The 14,191-nt window shown below is 38.0% G+C and overlaps 1 protein-coding gene across 3 annotated transcripts in view; it reads left to right on the forward strand.

Moving 5' to 3' along the window:
- LOC121962183 (protein Dok-7-like) overlaps positions 1–13,948 on the forward strand; it is a 48,395-nt gene extending 34,447 nt beyond the window's left edge. For all 3 annotated transcript variants that reach the window (XM_042512394.1, XM_042512395.1, XM_042512396.1), the window contains 2 exons: positions 8,639–8,818; positions 12,368–13,948. In XM_042512394.1, the coding sequence (XP_042368328.1) occupies positions 8,639–8,818; positions 12,368–12,504 (317 nt within the window). In that variant the 3' untranslated portion in view covers positions 12,505–13,948. The remainder of the gene's footprint in view (positions 1–8,638; positions 8,819–12,367) is intronic.
- The last annotated feature ends 243 nt before the right edge of the window (positions 13,949–14,191 follow it).

The following is a 14,191-nucleotide window of genomic DNA, read 5'->3' on the forward strand; positions in this document are numbered from 1 at the left end:
GAAGGAAATATGTCACTTTAAGCTACTGAGGTCACAACTAGGTTACAGTAAAAGTGCATGATTGATCTTGGAAATAGCAGTTTTACAAAATAATCTTTATTCAAAGTCTGCTTATTAGCTATCAGCTGCACCTCGTGGTCTTCATGTGTAGAAAGCTCTGGAAAAGCTGGTAAGAAGGATTTAATTCTGGATATTCTTTGTCAAAACTTAAAGGAATAGCCACAAATTTATCATTTGTATATCATTTACTCACTGTATGTTCCAGTCAATTTGTATAGAAAACTAGAATCCAAAAAAGTTGACAAACTCTCACACAACTCGTGTGTCATTGATCCAGTCTGATGATCAGTACTTCCCAAATTTCCCAAATGGAACTGAACTACATTGTAAATTTAAGTAAAAATGCATGTGTTTGGGAAGTACTGAGCATGGAACTGGATAAATGAGATTTGGATTTTACTGCATGAGTTGTGTAAGAGTTTGTAAATAGATTTTTTTAATGTGTGGCAGATAATTATTATTTTATTCCATTGGGCAGAAGAATTTTTTTTTAAACATCTTCAAAATAATGAAAGGGGTTCTGGGTTTTTTGAAAGATGGCCAGGGGTCTTGGTATCAGTTTACTTTATAAGTTCATAAATTCCTAATAATTTGAATTTACTTAGAATTTTCTATGATGTTTCATGGAAATAACTATGTAGATTGGCAATTATTAAAGGTTAAAATCGATACACTGCCTGTTAATTATTCTCCGTTAAATGATAAGCTAGCCTCAGCTGGAGTTTCCAATAATGAATTCAGCGCTTCTTTTTAGAAAGTTCATCTGTGAATCATTTACTGCTTTTAATTGTTTTCTTGACACTTTAAAGGAATGAGTCAAAAATGAATCATAAAATAGTTATATTCATCCTTTCAGAAAAATATTGTTATTTTTTCTGACAAAGTTGCTGCCTTTGTACTCCTAATTTTGTTATTCTGATTGATTTTTCTTTCAGTTTTTAAATGATCAAAGCAAGCATTTTTGTATGTTTCCATTTAAGTTAAATCTCGTAAAAAAACAAAACAAAAAAACGCAGAATCTGTCTGGTCTGTGGCTCGAATGTAATCATAGTTCATTAAAGGGACCAAGTGGGGCTAAACAGGGGCATCACTTCAAATTGTGTTAGTTTATGTGATAAAAACCCGTAAAGCTCATGCAGATACGACTCACAGACATAATTTGTGTTGTCATTAATATAATTTGAAAAAAAGAGGTCGCTGAACCGAGTACTTTATTTTATTGTGTAGTGGAGGGCTCACTGCAGCGTGAGCACTTATTTATCCATCTGCATTTTATGTAACGGCATAAACTCGAGTTACATAAGAACCAATTGAGTCAAGAGAAAACACTCCGGTGTATAACCAAACAGAGAGTGCAGAGACGCGTGACAGGATACCTGCCCTGATGGTGAGGTGAGAGGACAGTTGTCAGGGGACGTTTGGCCACTTAGGCATCCCACACTCAGAAACATGCCCTCAGTCTAATGCACACCTGCTCTAGGAAGTCCCAGCAGCTGTCACAGTGTGGCACCAAACCCATCAGTCATGGTCATGTACCTACACACACACGGCTCGGCTCCCATGTCATCTTTCCCATCATCCTGCCTCAGCGAGCGGTTAATGGACAGGGACGAGCAGGAGGCAGCCAAGTCCATGGTTTACGTGAGGGTGCAGGCTCGATGGCAGCTGAAACGAGTAAAAGATTTGCATGTGACGGAATTGTAGTTTGGCAAGACCTCATGTTACACCAGCTTTAGCTCCTGATTCCCTGCAACAGTGTTGCCAGTAGCTACGACTGATGATGTTATATTGACTTATTTTAGTTTCATGGTGAGACTAATTTTTAGGCCATTCTAATGTGCATGCATCAAGGTTTTTGGGTGGGAGCATTTCTAGCCTTGAGGCCACTATACAGCTATCCTTGAGGTACAAAAACAGCTATTTTGAAGGTTTGTTATATGTCACTTTGACATTGTTTGTATGGCTGTCACCTTTTGGTCGGTTGGTTGGGTGACCAAATTGTAATTAGCTGGACAATCGTTGGTGTTACTTTTATAAGCTCTTGTGTCCAACAAAGCAGGTTTTTTTTTTTTTTTTTTCCAGCTGAAAACAGAAGTTGTTGTTGTCAAGCCCTTGTCTTTGTTCGCTGTGATGGTTGGTCTTTGCGGTATTTATCCCGCCCCTTTTCCACTGTGATTGGACGGCCGGTGATGTTAACGAGCGCAGCATTTTACCCAAAGTTAAACATTTTTCAAATGTAATTTATAATAGGAAAACGAATAAATAGTCATGGAAGATGTTCAGTGTCGGATTTATCACTATGGATTTATTTTCTCAAAAAAGGCACCACATTTCAAGCATCACAGTGCAAAGCTTATTTTCAGATATTACATCGGAGATCACATTCATTTGTTATTCGAGGCATTCCACTTGGCTGAACAGAGAGTTAACTTGCCTTGGGCAAGTGTTACTGTTGAGCCCTGTGACAGGGAAAAAACACTTTGGTGGACACACAATGCTAACAGGTAGAGTGCACTCAGTGGTTTGTGGGGATTTAATTAATCTAGAGACAAGGTAGGTAAAATTTCAGTCGACCAAGATTTTCTTTGGTTAATTACAGCTCTAATAGTTTGTGACTAAGATTTTATTGGACCCACATGCAGAAAGAGCATGAGATCAGTTTTTTGGGGCATGTCAGATTTTTCATTGGATTTTTGGTAAATGTTAAATTTTTGTTTCAGAGATGTTTTGAGAGGTTGTTATTCCAACTGTTTCATTATTTTGTTTACTTCATTTATATCAATGAGGGTAGACTAAATAACAGAAACACCTTGTAATAAAATACAGCATCATGCAGAATGATCACACAATTCAATAAACACTTTAATTCAGTTTCAGTATAAACTGAACATGTTGATATTCATTGTGGTGTACTCAGAGTTGTACGATGGCGTATTAGGGTCACTGTAGTTATACATTAAAAAAAAACAAAAAAACAAAGCCAGACAAGGGGATGATATTCAGATAAAAAAAAGGTCAAAATTTCTAAAAAGAAAGTCTTAAATTTATGAGACAATAACTTGGATATTCCTAAAGATTATAAAGGCATAACTTTGCAACTTTTTTCTTTTTTTTTTTTTTTTTACACAAAAGTTGATTTAAAATCTATAAATACACATAGCCACTTTGTCAGGAGAAAAATAACATTCACAAAAATAAAAATAAATCCAGATACATTAAAAGGAACATTTACCAATTTAATTTCAGAGGATATCAGGTTTTGTTTTTATCAGAATATAACCCCCTTTCTCCTGCTTTGTATTTTTATTTATTCATTTTACTTACAATAGCTCAAATACACTCTCATAGGGTTTTACTGCTGTATATATCTCTATATATCATCTGATTTTATCCAAAAGTCAGCATTTGGAGGTTGGATAACACTTACCCATGACAGCAGAGACCCTGTCAGGGATATCTTTGGCTTCTTGATGTGATGTGACGATCAAAGTTTATGTTGGGAAGCCAGTGAGGGAGCACAGCTTTTGTCTTTGCTTGATGGCCCATCGTCTCGTACAGCAGCTGGAATTGGGGAACGTATAGTTTTGTTTCGGGGAAATCATTGTTGGCAGGTGAAACTGGGAAAAAAAGAGGGGAAAAAGTCTTTATGACAAAGATGTTGTGGCTTTTGTTTATTAAATCTTTATATTCTATGCTATGGCGTGATAATGTTGCGTAGCATCAAATTTGGACATGAGTAAAATGTCTCAAGTGCTGGCGTTTTTAGCATAAGTCATTACACCTGTGGGTTTAGTCAGACATGTTTTCATCGACACCTTAATGTCTGCTGCTAGAGCAACGTGACAGGTGGAAACCAGCTTGAACAGGCCGCTCACCTTGAACTTTCAGCTGTCTTTAGACAAAGACAGTTGACTTTGTGTCATGAACCTCAGCCAGGTATTGTCGTGAACCTCCCCCCTGGAGGCTTCACAAAGTGTATTATAGAAAAGTCCCTCAGCCTTTGAGCTGTGGGAAAACCCACCGTTGTAATGGCAGCCATTATATAACCCCCAACTTCTGCAAGGGCTGCTTGGTGTCTGATCAATTAGGGATCAGGCCTCTTAGATGATGCCAAAGGCTGCAGCCACCGAGACTCTGCTGGCGTCTAATGGCTTCTCACTGATTGTATGAGCGTCCCCTGGGGTTGATGCTTCTGAGCTGCTGGTAATGGCCGCTGCCTGCTGCCATTTAGGAAGAGTCAATAGCAGGTGGAATCTTTTCTGTCCCCAAATGTTGCGCATTACCTGCCTCTGAGCAGGATTTACTGCACTGTATTTACATGATACCACATGATAGCGTCATCAAAACACAGCTGTAGCAATACAGATACAGTTCAATCCATGACGCTAAAACTAAAATATATTTTATGCAGCATTTTATAGTTTTGTAATATGATTCTGACACAAGACACATAAGCACATCTGTATTATCTGTTGATAATAGCTATAGTCTTGCAGAGATAGCCTCGTCGTTTTGAGCAGTGATTGCCCTCAGCTGAACTGCTTTCTGTTGTTGCAGTCCGACTGCTGCTGGGATTTTTGTACACAAAGCAACTGCAGTTAAACGATCTATTTTCTCTGATCTACATATTCTCTTTAATCTTCAAACATCTGCAGTCCTGCAATACGGACACAAAGTAAACAGATTTTTCAGCAGTGTTTATGTTGCTGCACTATAAGCGGTGTTTGTTTTGTTATGAAATGGTAATGCTCGAGAGGAGTACGTCAGTTTATCGGCCAAATTATTGGTTGGATTTAGTTTCTTTCTAGTCATAAATAGGGCACCCTTTGAAATTGTAACCGCTGGCAAACAAAATTTCATAGTGAAACTGGAACCAGTCTAAATGCTGATGGTTTCATTACATTGTGCAATCAACATTTACTTTATAATGATAAGTTAAAGCAAAAATCTTTTTATTTCCACTTGAAAATGTTTAAAAGTGTAGCCTTTTAGGACACCCTTGTTAGCTTCTAGTGTTGATGTCGGTGACGTAATTTCAGCAGTCAACAGCAAACAACTATCATTGTTTAGGAGAAATTCGGTGTATCTTGCTTTTGACTACTCACAGGGGAAAAACAAAGCGTTCTAGTTATGCAAATTTCTCATATGTCCTTGAGTGTACTCTCCCGGTTTCTGAAGGTTGAAGCTATCTTTGTTGGCATTGTAGACACAGGCATGAAAAAGCATTGGATGATATGCGTCAGAGAGCTTTAATATGCACATATTTTATGCGGTTGTTCTGAAACTGTATCAATAAGACACTGAGCTAAGCAGCATTTATTATACTCCTCTTTATCCTGGGTGGCTTTTAGGTTTATGACAGGTAAAAGAGACGATGGCTCCCTGTTGTCACTGGAAACCATCTATCAAGCACAATATATAACACAAACAATGCACTTCAGGCAACGCTGTGTCCATGATTTGTGTGTTTGACAGGAAAAGCCATTCAGTTGAAATGGGTTGAGGCGACATTTCTTGTTAGCTTGACACCTTTTTTTTTCCTGCTGACTGCACAGTTTGATCAGTGGTGCAGATTCTTGAAGTATTATCTGTTTTTACTCAGAATATAATACTATTTGTGTTCAGCACCAGCTCAATTTTAAACTGTAGTCAAGTTCCCATAAAAAGCGCTTATTTGTTAGTAGGTTTGTCTTAGACCAAGTGTGCAAATCCATATGCTTTTTAAACAGTGGTTGAGCAGCTGTAGTAGAGAAATCTGCCAATTTATATACCCCTATATGTGTTTTGAATATTTGAAAAAACAGTTCAATTTATCTGTAATTTGTGTTATTTGCCAAGAAGTTTTTGTCAAAATATTGTTAAAATACAAGACTTTCTTTTTACGTGAATCAGATTAGGCTGCAAACTTACGCTGTGACTCAGATTGGATATTACTGTTGGTACATTTACATGTGATACACTGCATACACAATGTACTGATTTGTGTAGTGCGCAAATTTTGACAGGGTAGTGTTGTCTCAAATCAAATACGACAGTTGTGCCGTTAATGGAAATGACACATTTGACAATTTATTGTCCCTTGCCAAAATATATTTTCTCCATGTATATCTAATTATTTGATCACTTGGTGTCATCTTTTCACTTTTATTATTTATAACAGTGGCTGGCTAGACCACCAGCTGATCTACCACGTTAATGGTAGCTGACGTATGTTGTGAATATTTACAGCTTGTTAAGCATCTTGCCCAAATCCAATACTAAAATCTTACACAGTGAAGATAACAATTTAACACACATAAACGCCAACATAATTTGGTCTTATAGTTTATGCCAAAACACATGTAATATTAATGCCTAATGATAAAATGTGCTGCTTTTAACTAGCTAGTAAGTTAACTTAAGCATTTTCGTTATCAAATTGCAGTACCAAATTACCTCAGAATTAACCCAATAAACAAACTGATGATATAATGGTGTAGTGGTAGCAAAAAATACATGTGTAATGTTTAAAAGTTTCTGTGTTCACTGCAGTTGTCTGCTGACATTTCACCAGTTTAAAATGTGTTTGTTGCCCGGTGCTACGTTGGGAACACTTAACTTTTTGACCGTTATGAGTTCACTGCATTTTGCAATACTTCTGTAGTGTGAGTGTGAACACACTCATGCCCTCAAAATAGAAAGTATAAGTACAGAAGTATTCAATTTGAGACACAGCATTAGTTTTGTGGGTGTTCCTGTTTGGGTTTTACCGCACAAATTTAAAACTACAGTTTAATGACATTTTGAGCAAGAAAAACAAAAGGTAAGTTACGAAAATAAGTTACGGCTTTACTGCCTCATAACACAAAATGACCATAATGCATCTCATAATTTATCCTTGAGGCCGTTAAGCTAATTATGTATAATAAGCCCCTGGGGGGAAAGGGCAATTCAGTAGGATACATAGTGTGCCAGTTTAGCTGCTGATCCCATATCTGCCTTACTGCTGAAAATAATAGAGTGACTTTAATGCAGATGTCTGTATTTGAATGACTAATTAACAGAAGGCTGTTGATAAGGACTGTTGCCTCAAGAGCTGCTAACCCTTGAGGGGAAAATCTTCTATCTTTTGATGAAGGTTATAATGACAAAGTGTTAAATAACACCAGCCATATCCTTGATTTCCTTATTATTATCTTTTAATTAAGGTCAAAATGACAAAAACAAATCCTCTCCTTTCAAATATGTTTCAAAGTACAACTGGTGCTATTTTATCTTTTAAGAATTATCATAAAATCCCATGAAAAGACAATTTTATCCAACTATGCATTGTCGGTGTAGCCACAGCCTGATTGGGTTTCTGTGCCACAGAAAAGAGCTGCACTGTTGCATTAAATGACATATTGTTTATTATGATACTGCCAGTGTAGAAAGATTTCAAAACCAATGCTGTTAAATAACTGGTCATAGATAGAAAGAAAAAATAGTCATCTAAATGCAACTGTGTGCCTCTTATATGTGTGTTTAAAATGTTTTTTGGACAACAATGAAGCAACTTGGCATGGAAGTACAGTATCAACTCTCAGGCTTTGGTTATAAAGACAAATCTTATTAGCAGGATGGATTACTTGTTGGTTTTGGTCTCCTCTGGGATTACACTGACTAGAAATAAGTGTGAAATATGAACAAAATTCCTCCTAAGCTTAAAGTGAAACAGAATTAAAAAGAAAAAAATAAATATATCATAATGGAATAAATTTTGATTGCACAATGGCTTTAGAATAAGGATACCATAAGCGTTTGGACTGGTTCACTAAAAGCCTTAACCTGACGTGCCAGATGGGTTGTTACACAGAACCATCTGAGAGGCTTTCATTGGGAACAGTTTGGCTCATAGACTTTACTTTTCTCAGCTTAAGCAAAGTTTTACAAACATATAATCTCCCATGGATCAAAAATTTGTAATTGCAATTCCACAAGTGGCTATTGGTGAAAAAATGGAAGCAAAGGCTGAGCTGCTTTCCTGGAGGAAAATGAAGACTTAATTTATGGCACAAGGGAAGTCTGTCAATCAACCAAAACAGGAAGAGGATCGCACTTTTGTTTTCCCCGGTAGCTTTGGGTAGCTCTCCCCGGTTATCAAAGAGTTTTGTTAAATATTTCCTTGAGTTTCCTTGTTGCTCTGAGTGAATTAAAGTTGCCTTTGGTAAGCAGTGATGCAATGTTTAAGTCTAGGGCTTTCATTGTGAAAGGTAACGGAGGATGGAGTGAAACTGTAGTTCTTAGTTGTTGACAGTAAGGGAAGCAAGAATGAGTTTTGTGTCTTGGTTCAAACTACAGAGTCTTCATGTTACTATTTGACCTTCATAAGTATAGATGCAGCTCACAGCCCTCAGCTACAGTATCAAGGTAAGTTCTTTGCATCAACGATCCCCAGTATTAGATACGGAGAGTGATGGAATAACAGACGTAACTGTGGAAACTGTGGTAGTTGTTAGAGTCTAAGAAAAATGGAAAACAATCCAGTTATCTTTGCAACAGTGGTGCCAACAAAATACCACAAGTTTTAATTAGCATGTTGTTGCTCTCGTATCGACAGGTGCAGTGTTCGTTTTCCCCCCAGAGGCACCGCTACCCGAAAGGCCTCGCAGCGAAGGTGTGACGTATGTGAATATTCCTGTCAGTCCCACATCCAAGAAGCAGCTCAACTACATGGAGCTGGAGCTGCAGGAGCCAGGTCCCTGCCCCCGAGGGACTGCTCCACATCTCCCCGCTCAGAGTAAGAATGCATCACTTCTAATGAGTAAAGCTGCTGATAAATAAGCAGTTTTTCTCGATTTGTTACCTCAGTGTTTCTTACCTCAGTCAGCCAGCAGCCATGTTGAACAGTCAGGGCGGCAATCTCTACCTGTGGAGAAATATCGTCAAGCATCAGATCAGATTTGTCACTCAAAGATTACTGTTAAAAACTCCAGTGCTCGTTGAAAAGCTAAAATGAGACACTTACGACACTTCTCGGATTGCACGACATTTCTTGGGTTTTAGCATATTTCTAAGATTTTTAAACATTTTCAAATGTTAGGATGTTTCTAGGATTTTATGATGTTAGGATGAAAAGGTAGTTCTGTGTACGGGTCACTGTGAGCCACTGTGTTGCTGTGATGTCATGGTTGTTTATTTTTGCAAACTCGGGCTTGGTGGATCAAAGTTTTCAAACTTAGAATTTCGACTTAATTGACTGTTTCATGTTTCCGTGTGAAAAGGTTGCTTTTTTTCTGAGTTAGGAGTATAATGGATTGCTGGGGAAGTTCTTGTTTTGCTGCCTTTGTTTAGACAACATTTTTAAGTCTGACTATTTTGACACAACCTGTTTCTTTTTAGAAAGACTAAGAGTAAAATATTTAGTTGTCACTGTACCAGTTGTTTTAGTATCAGCAGTACCAGGTATTGCGGGCAAAGGTATCAAACTTTTTCAGCCCTAGACAGTAGTTGTAATATTAATGTCAATGTTGTTGCATTACTTTATTTATCCTCTTAATTGACGGTTCTACCATATCTATATATTTCTTTTATTTGAGTTACACTGTTGGCTGACCTTATTGAAGGCACACTCAAAACTCCTTTGCTATTATTAGACACCATTATTAACGCATGCTATTAATATACTGTTCCACTGTATAAATATTAATAACTGTGCACTAATGTACCAGAGTATTGCTCAAATGGACATTTTATAAATGCCAATCATCATTATACACTAGAAAATACTGATTGCCTCTTAAATCATATTCAGATCTCCATCAGTAAATCATGAAACAATTTCTAATGAGGCTCTATATTAGATTAGATGTAAGCAGATTTTTTTTAATGCAAAGGTTTGAATTCAAAAGAAAATCCATGTCCTGACCTGATTAAAATTAAAGTGAAATGACCCCGGCCTTGCCCTTATGTTCTCGCCTTTGTTCACTCAGTGTACAAGGCTTTCTCAGTTGTGCTCATGTTTCTGATCTGTGCTGCAATATTAAAAAAAAAAAAAAGCAGCTCAAATCCTGCCGACAAATATGAAAGAGCCAACTTAAAACAAACCAGGACATCAATGCCACGCGAGGATGAAAAGTCAATCTAGACACACGATTGTTCTGTAATTCTATTTTGCTTTCAACGATTGAGCTGATTTCCTCTCGTCTCACTAAAAGACAGCTGAGTCCTTGTCATCGGAGACGCCGTAGCGAGCTGTAATTGACAGACAAGTCGGCCATCAGCGTCATCGCCCTCAGGAATATGAGTACTGCTTGGGCTCTGACACGAGAGGTTAATTTCTGATGTCAGCAATACAGTTTATATCTCGGCATGCGGCCTCATTAATCTGTCACCGGGGAGGAGGAGCATCCCATCTCGCCACTGAAAGGGGGTCACAGGGCATTCAGATCACAGCTGTGAATTCACTGGCTCAAATGGGATCCTCCTCCTGGGACTATTGATGGGTTGTTAGGAGCTGGTTGTTATTTCCTCAACTTAATGAGACTGTAAAACAAATAACTCAAGCAGGAGACGGTGGCCGACAGTGACATTTTAGAGATATTAATGCAAATGCAGGGCGATTTTTGCTTTAGGGATTAAACTCCGGCATTGTGCTTACCAAATGATGGCAGTGGTTGTGACGTGCATATGCAACATGGTGCATGAGCAGAATTTCAAAGGCTTCAGCCAAGTCATTTGCATATTCTTCTGCTTTGTGTGGCGACACTTGCATACCATAAGCAATCATGTTGGCAGCGAGCGCAGAGATTCACTTCACGCTGAACTCTCCTGTTTGGATGTTTTCATCAGTTCTCGAAATTGCATTTTTTAAAAAGATGATAGAGCAATGCTGTTACCTATAAAAACATCCTTCATATTACTGGATGGTTAGAATTTGCTGCAACTAATATGTATTTTTGGCCAAATGTCAGTAAATAGTGGAAAGTCCTCATTCCAAGTTCCCCAAACCCGGTTTACTATCTTAAAAGACCTAGAAAAACAAAAAAATCACATCTGAGAATCCAGACAACATAAATGTATGCCTATAAAATTACTTAAAAGTACTTTTGGGAAATATGCTTATTCGCTTCCTTAATGAGGATAACATGTCTGTGTGTGAAAAATGAAACTCTAGCCAGTTAGCTTAGCTTAGCATAAAAACACTGGCAAACAACCAGCAAGACCAGTACCCTTAAAGCTCACTAATAAAAATGTCATGACTTGTTTTTTTATCTCTACAAAAATGGAAGTTGTACAAGTTGTAATGTACAGGACATGACTTTACCAAGAAATTGTCCAGTGCCTCTCATAAGACCACATATTTTGTTCACTTTATTCTTTAGTACAGATTAAACAAACATACAGGACACTTATTCTAACCCTTTGCCACCAAAAGAAGCGCGTGCAAGCAGGTTTATTAAACACGAGAAACCCGCTAAAACTGCAATAGACTGCTTTCCCATAGACCAGAGCTGTGTACACGGCACTACAGCAGATGAGTGTCTTTCTGTGTGTGTGTGTTTCTGGTGGGTCATGTTTGACATCATGGCCAGGCTGGGAAACAAGTTAGCAAACAGTAGAAAGCAGCATGGAGGCCAGTGAAAATGTTACGGTGGTTACTTCTTTTTTATATCTCTTACTTGGAAACATGGTGTCTTGGAAACATGGTGGGGATTAAATTTGGAAGATCAAACACGACGGGCAATAATTTGCGACTGCCAAAATTTACACGTTCACTCAGTTGTCGTAATTTCTATCAAAGCTGATCGGAGTGGGAGCCGTTAAATACCTGTGACTTCTGCAGTCATTTGATGCGGGTGTGATTGCTGATTGTAACCTTTTTCATTACATCAGAAAGCCAGTTGTTAGCAGGTGTTAGTGGTGTTTTTACGCAGTAGAGAAAGGAGCTTCAGTGAACAGGTTTGCTGTTTTCAGTCTTTATGATAAGCTAAGCTAACTCTTACCTTACAGCTTGTCTCGTCTCTTTACACAGGAGGTTGACCTAACAGAAACATCTCTGAAATCAAACACAAAAATTTACTTTGTTAGGCGCGGCAGAAAGACACTGGTTTATTGCTAAATAGTTTTTAATATTGCTTTATAAAGGAGCCAAATTTTCTTACAGTATTATTATCACAAAGTAAAAGTTTTCTCTACAAAAATATTTCTGTCAATCCACAAATCCATTCAGCTCCATTTTCTGCCAAAAGACAAAGTGCTAGATTTAACACCAAAGTGATAAATTTTGTATTCTTAGACTTTCAATGACTTACTTCAAGTCAAAAGATCTGTTTTTGTGTCTTGACAGGAAAGAGCTCCACAAAGTACGCCCAGATTGACATCACAGCTACAGAGACGGCCCACAAAGTCGGCACGCAGCATGCCCTCGGTCGGCAGGAGGGCTTGCACACTCTGGAGCTGAGAAGAAAGGGGACACTGCATTGATATCTTCATCACTAAACTGTTGATCTCAGCAAGATGTTTTTTGGTCAAGTCCAGAGTGCTACATCAATCTAAATTTTGCAGTAACATCTCTGAGGGGTTTTCACTTGAGACTGTACCCCAAAGATCCTCAGAGGTTTGTTGAGCAATTCATTCTCTGCTCTGTTTCTGGAAGTCACTTTGTCTACTCTTCACACACTCAAATCCCAAAAAACTGTCTGCCTGCCTAATTTCCATTCTATTCTCGCCTCTGAAATCACAAAGCAACTCAAAGATAGGGAACTCCTTGGAAAAGTTTGGCAAAGGATCAGGAGCTATTTTTCAATCTTGGTGTCCTTTGTAGACTCAGGCATTTCATTAATGGCATTATGTTCATGCCGGAGCCTCAGGCTAAACATGGAGGAAGATGTGCCAGTCCAGAGCTGAGTCACTGGACCTGATTAAACTCCCAGAGCAGAGGCATTTCACAGCTCACTCGGGCCATCCCTAATAACATGCAATATGCTGTTTTTGTCCTTGGGGGAACAACCAAGGGTGGAGGCAGGAGAGGAGGCAGAGATGGTTGTTAATCAGTAATTTTACATGTAGTTGCACGAAACCCATTTTTTAGTATATTCATATTTGGAGAAACTTTCCTTCCAGTCTTACTCTGAATGTTGCAAATTTTAGGCTCACTTTTTTAAAAAACCTGTGTAACTAAGAACAGTATAGTGCATGGTGACTTTTTTCTTCATTTTTGCCTTGGTGTTACAGAGGATTTGTGTTTATCTGAATCTCAATGCTGCTACTGTTTTTTTTCTCAACTTCATAGTGCACATGAAATAGGATTTACTTTGGAGAAGTTGTCATAAATAATGCAAAGCAGATCAGACTGTTAATCTATAGATTTTCTTGACATTTGCGACAACAAATGTCCCAGAACTGACTGACTGGCACTCCTTGATATGTTAGTCCAAATTATGTATTTTAAAATAATTATTCTAACTTTTTTTTTAATTCACTGAAGTGGCTAAAATCTTTTTTTATTCTTATTCCTAAACATGTATGTGTGCACATACATATTTACACTGACACTGCACATTTGCAACAAAAAAAGAAGGGGAAAAAAGTATTTAGTGTGTGTTTGGTAGAGCTATTTAGTAGCTAGTTTTAGTCTGATACTCTACTCAGATTACACTATTTTGATATCTGTAAATATATTTACTTTCTGTTTAGGTGATGTGGATTGTAATGAAATATATATATGTTAAGATATGATGTATGTACAGAAAAGATGTATGGAAAGGGTTCAAGGACAGTGCCTGCCTCTTAAGGCACTATTTTTCATGTGATACTATTTTTCTTGTAGATTATTTATAACAAACTACTGCTTCAATGTGCACGTTCAGTTTTTCTAGATACAGTAGATCATATACTGGACTTTTCCACCATGTACAGTTGTAAACTAGTTAAGGACAACATTATATAAAGCAGTCTTACAACTGATGTGTGTTTTTGGTTTCTGTTTGTGATTGTCATCCCAAGGTGCAGCCAGGGGGAGCAAGGGGTCTGGTTTGGGGACCTCAATATTGCATCTTTGCTTTTTGCAGATGATGTTGTTCTGTTGGCTGCATCACACCGTGACACTCAGCATGCCTTGGGGCGGTTTGCAGCCAAGTGTGAAGCGGTGGGAATGTGAGTCAACATCTCC

Source organism: Plectropomus leopardus, chromosome 23, assembly GCF_008729295.1.
Source record: "Plectropomus leopardus isolate mb chromosome 23, YSFRI_Pleo_2.0, whole genome shotgun sequence".
In the NCBI taxonomy this organism is placed as follows: Eukaryota; Metazoa; Chordata; class Actinopteri; order Perciformes; family Serranidae; genus Plectropomus; species Plectropomus leopardus.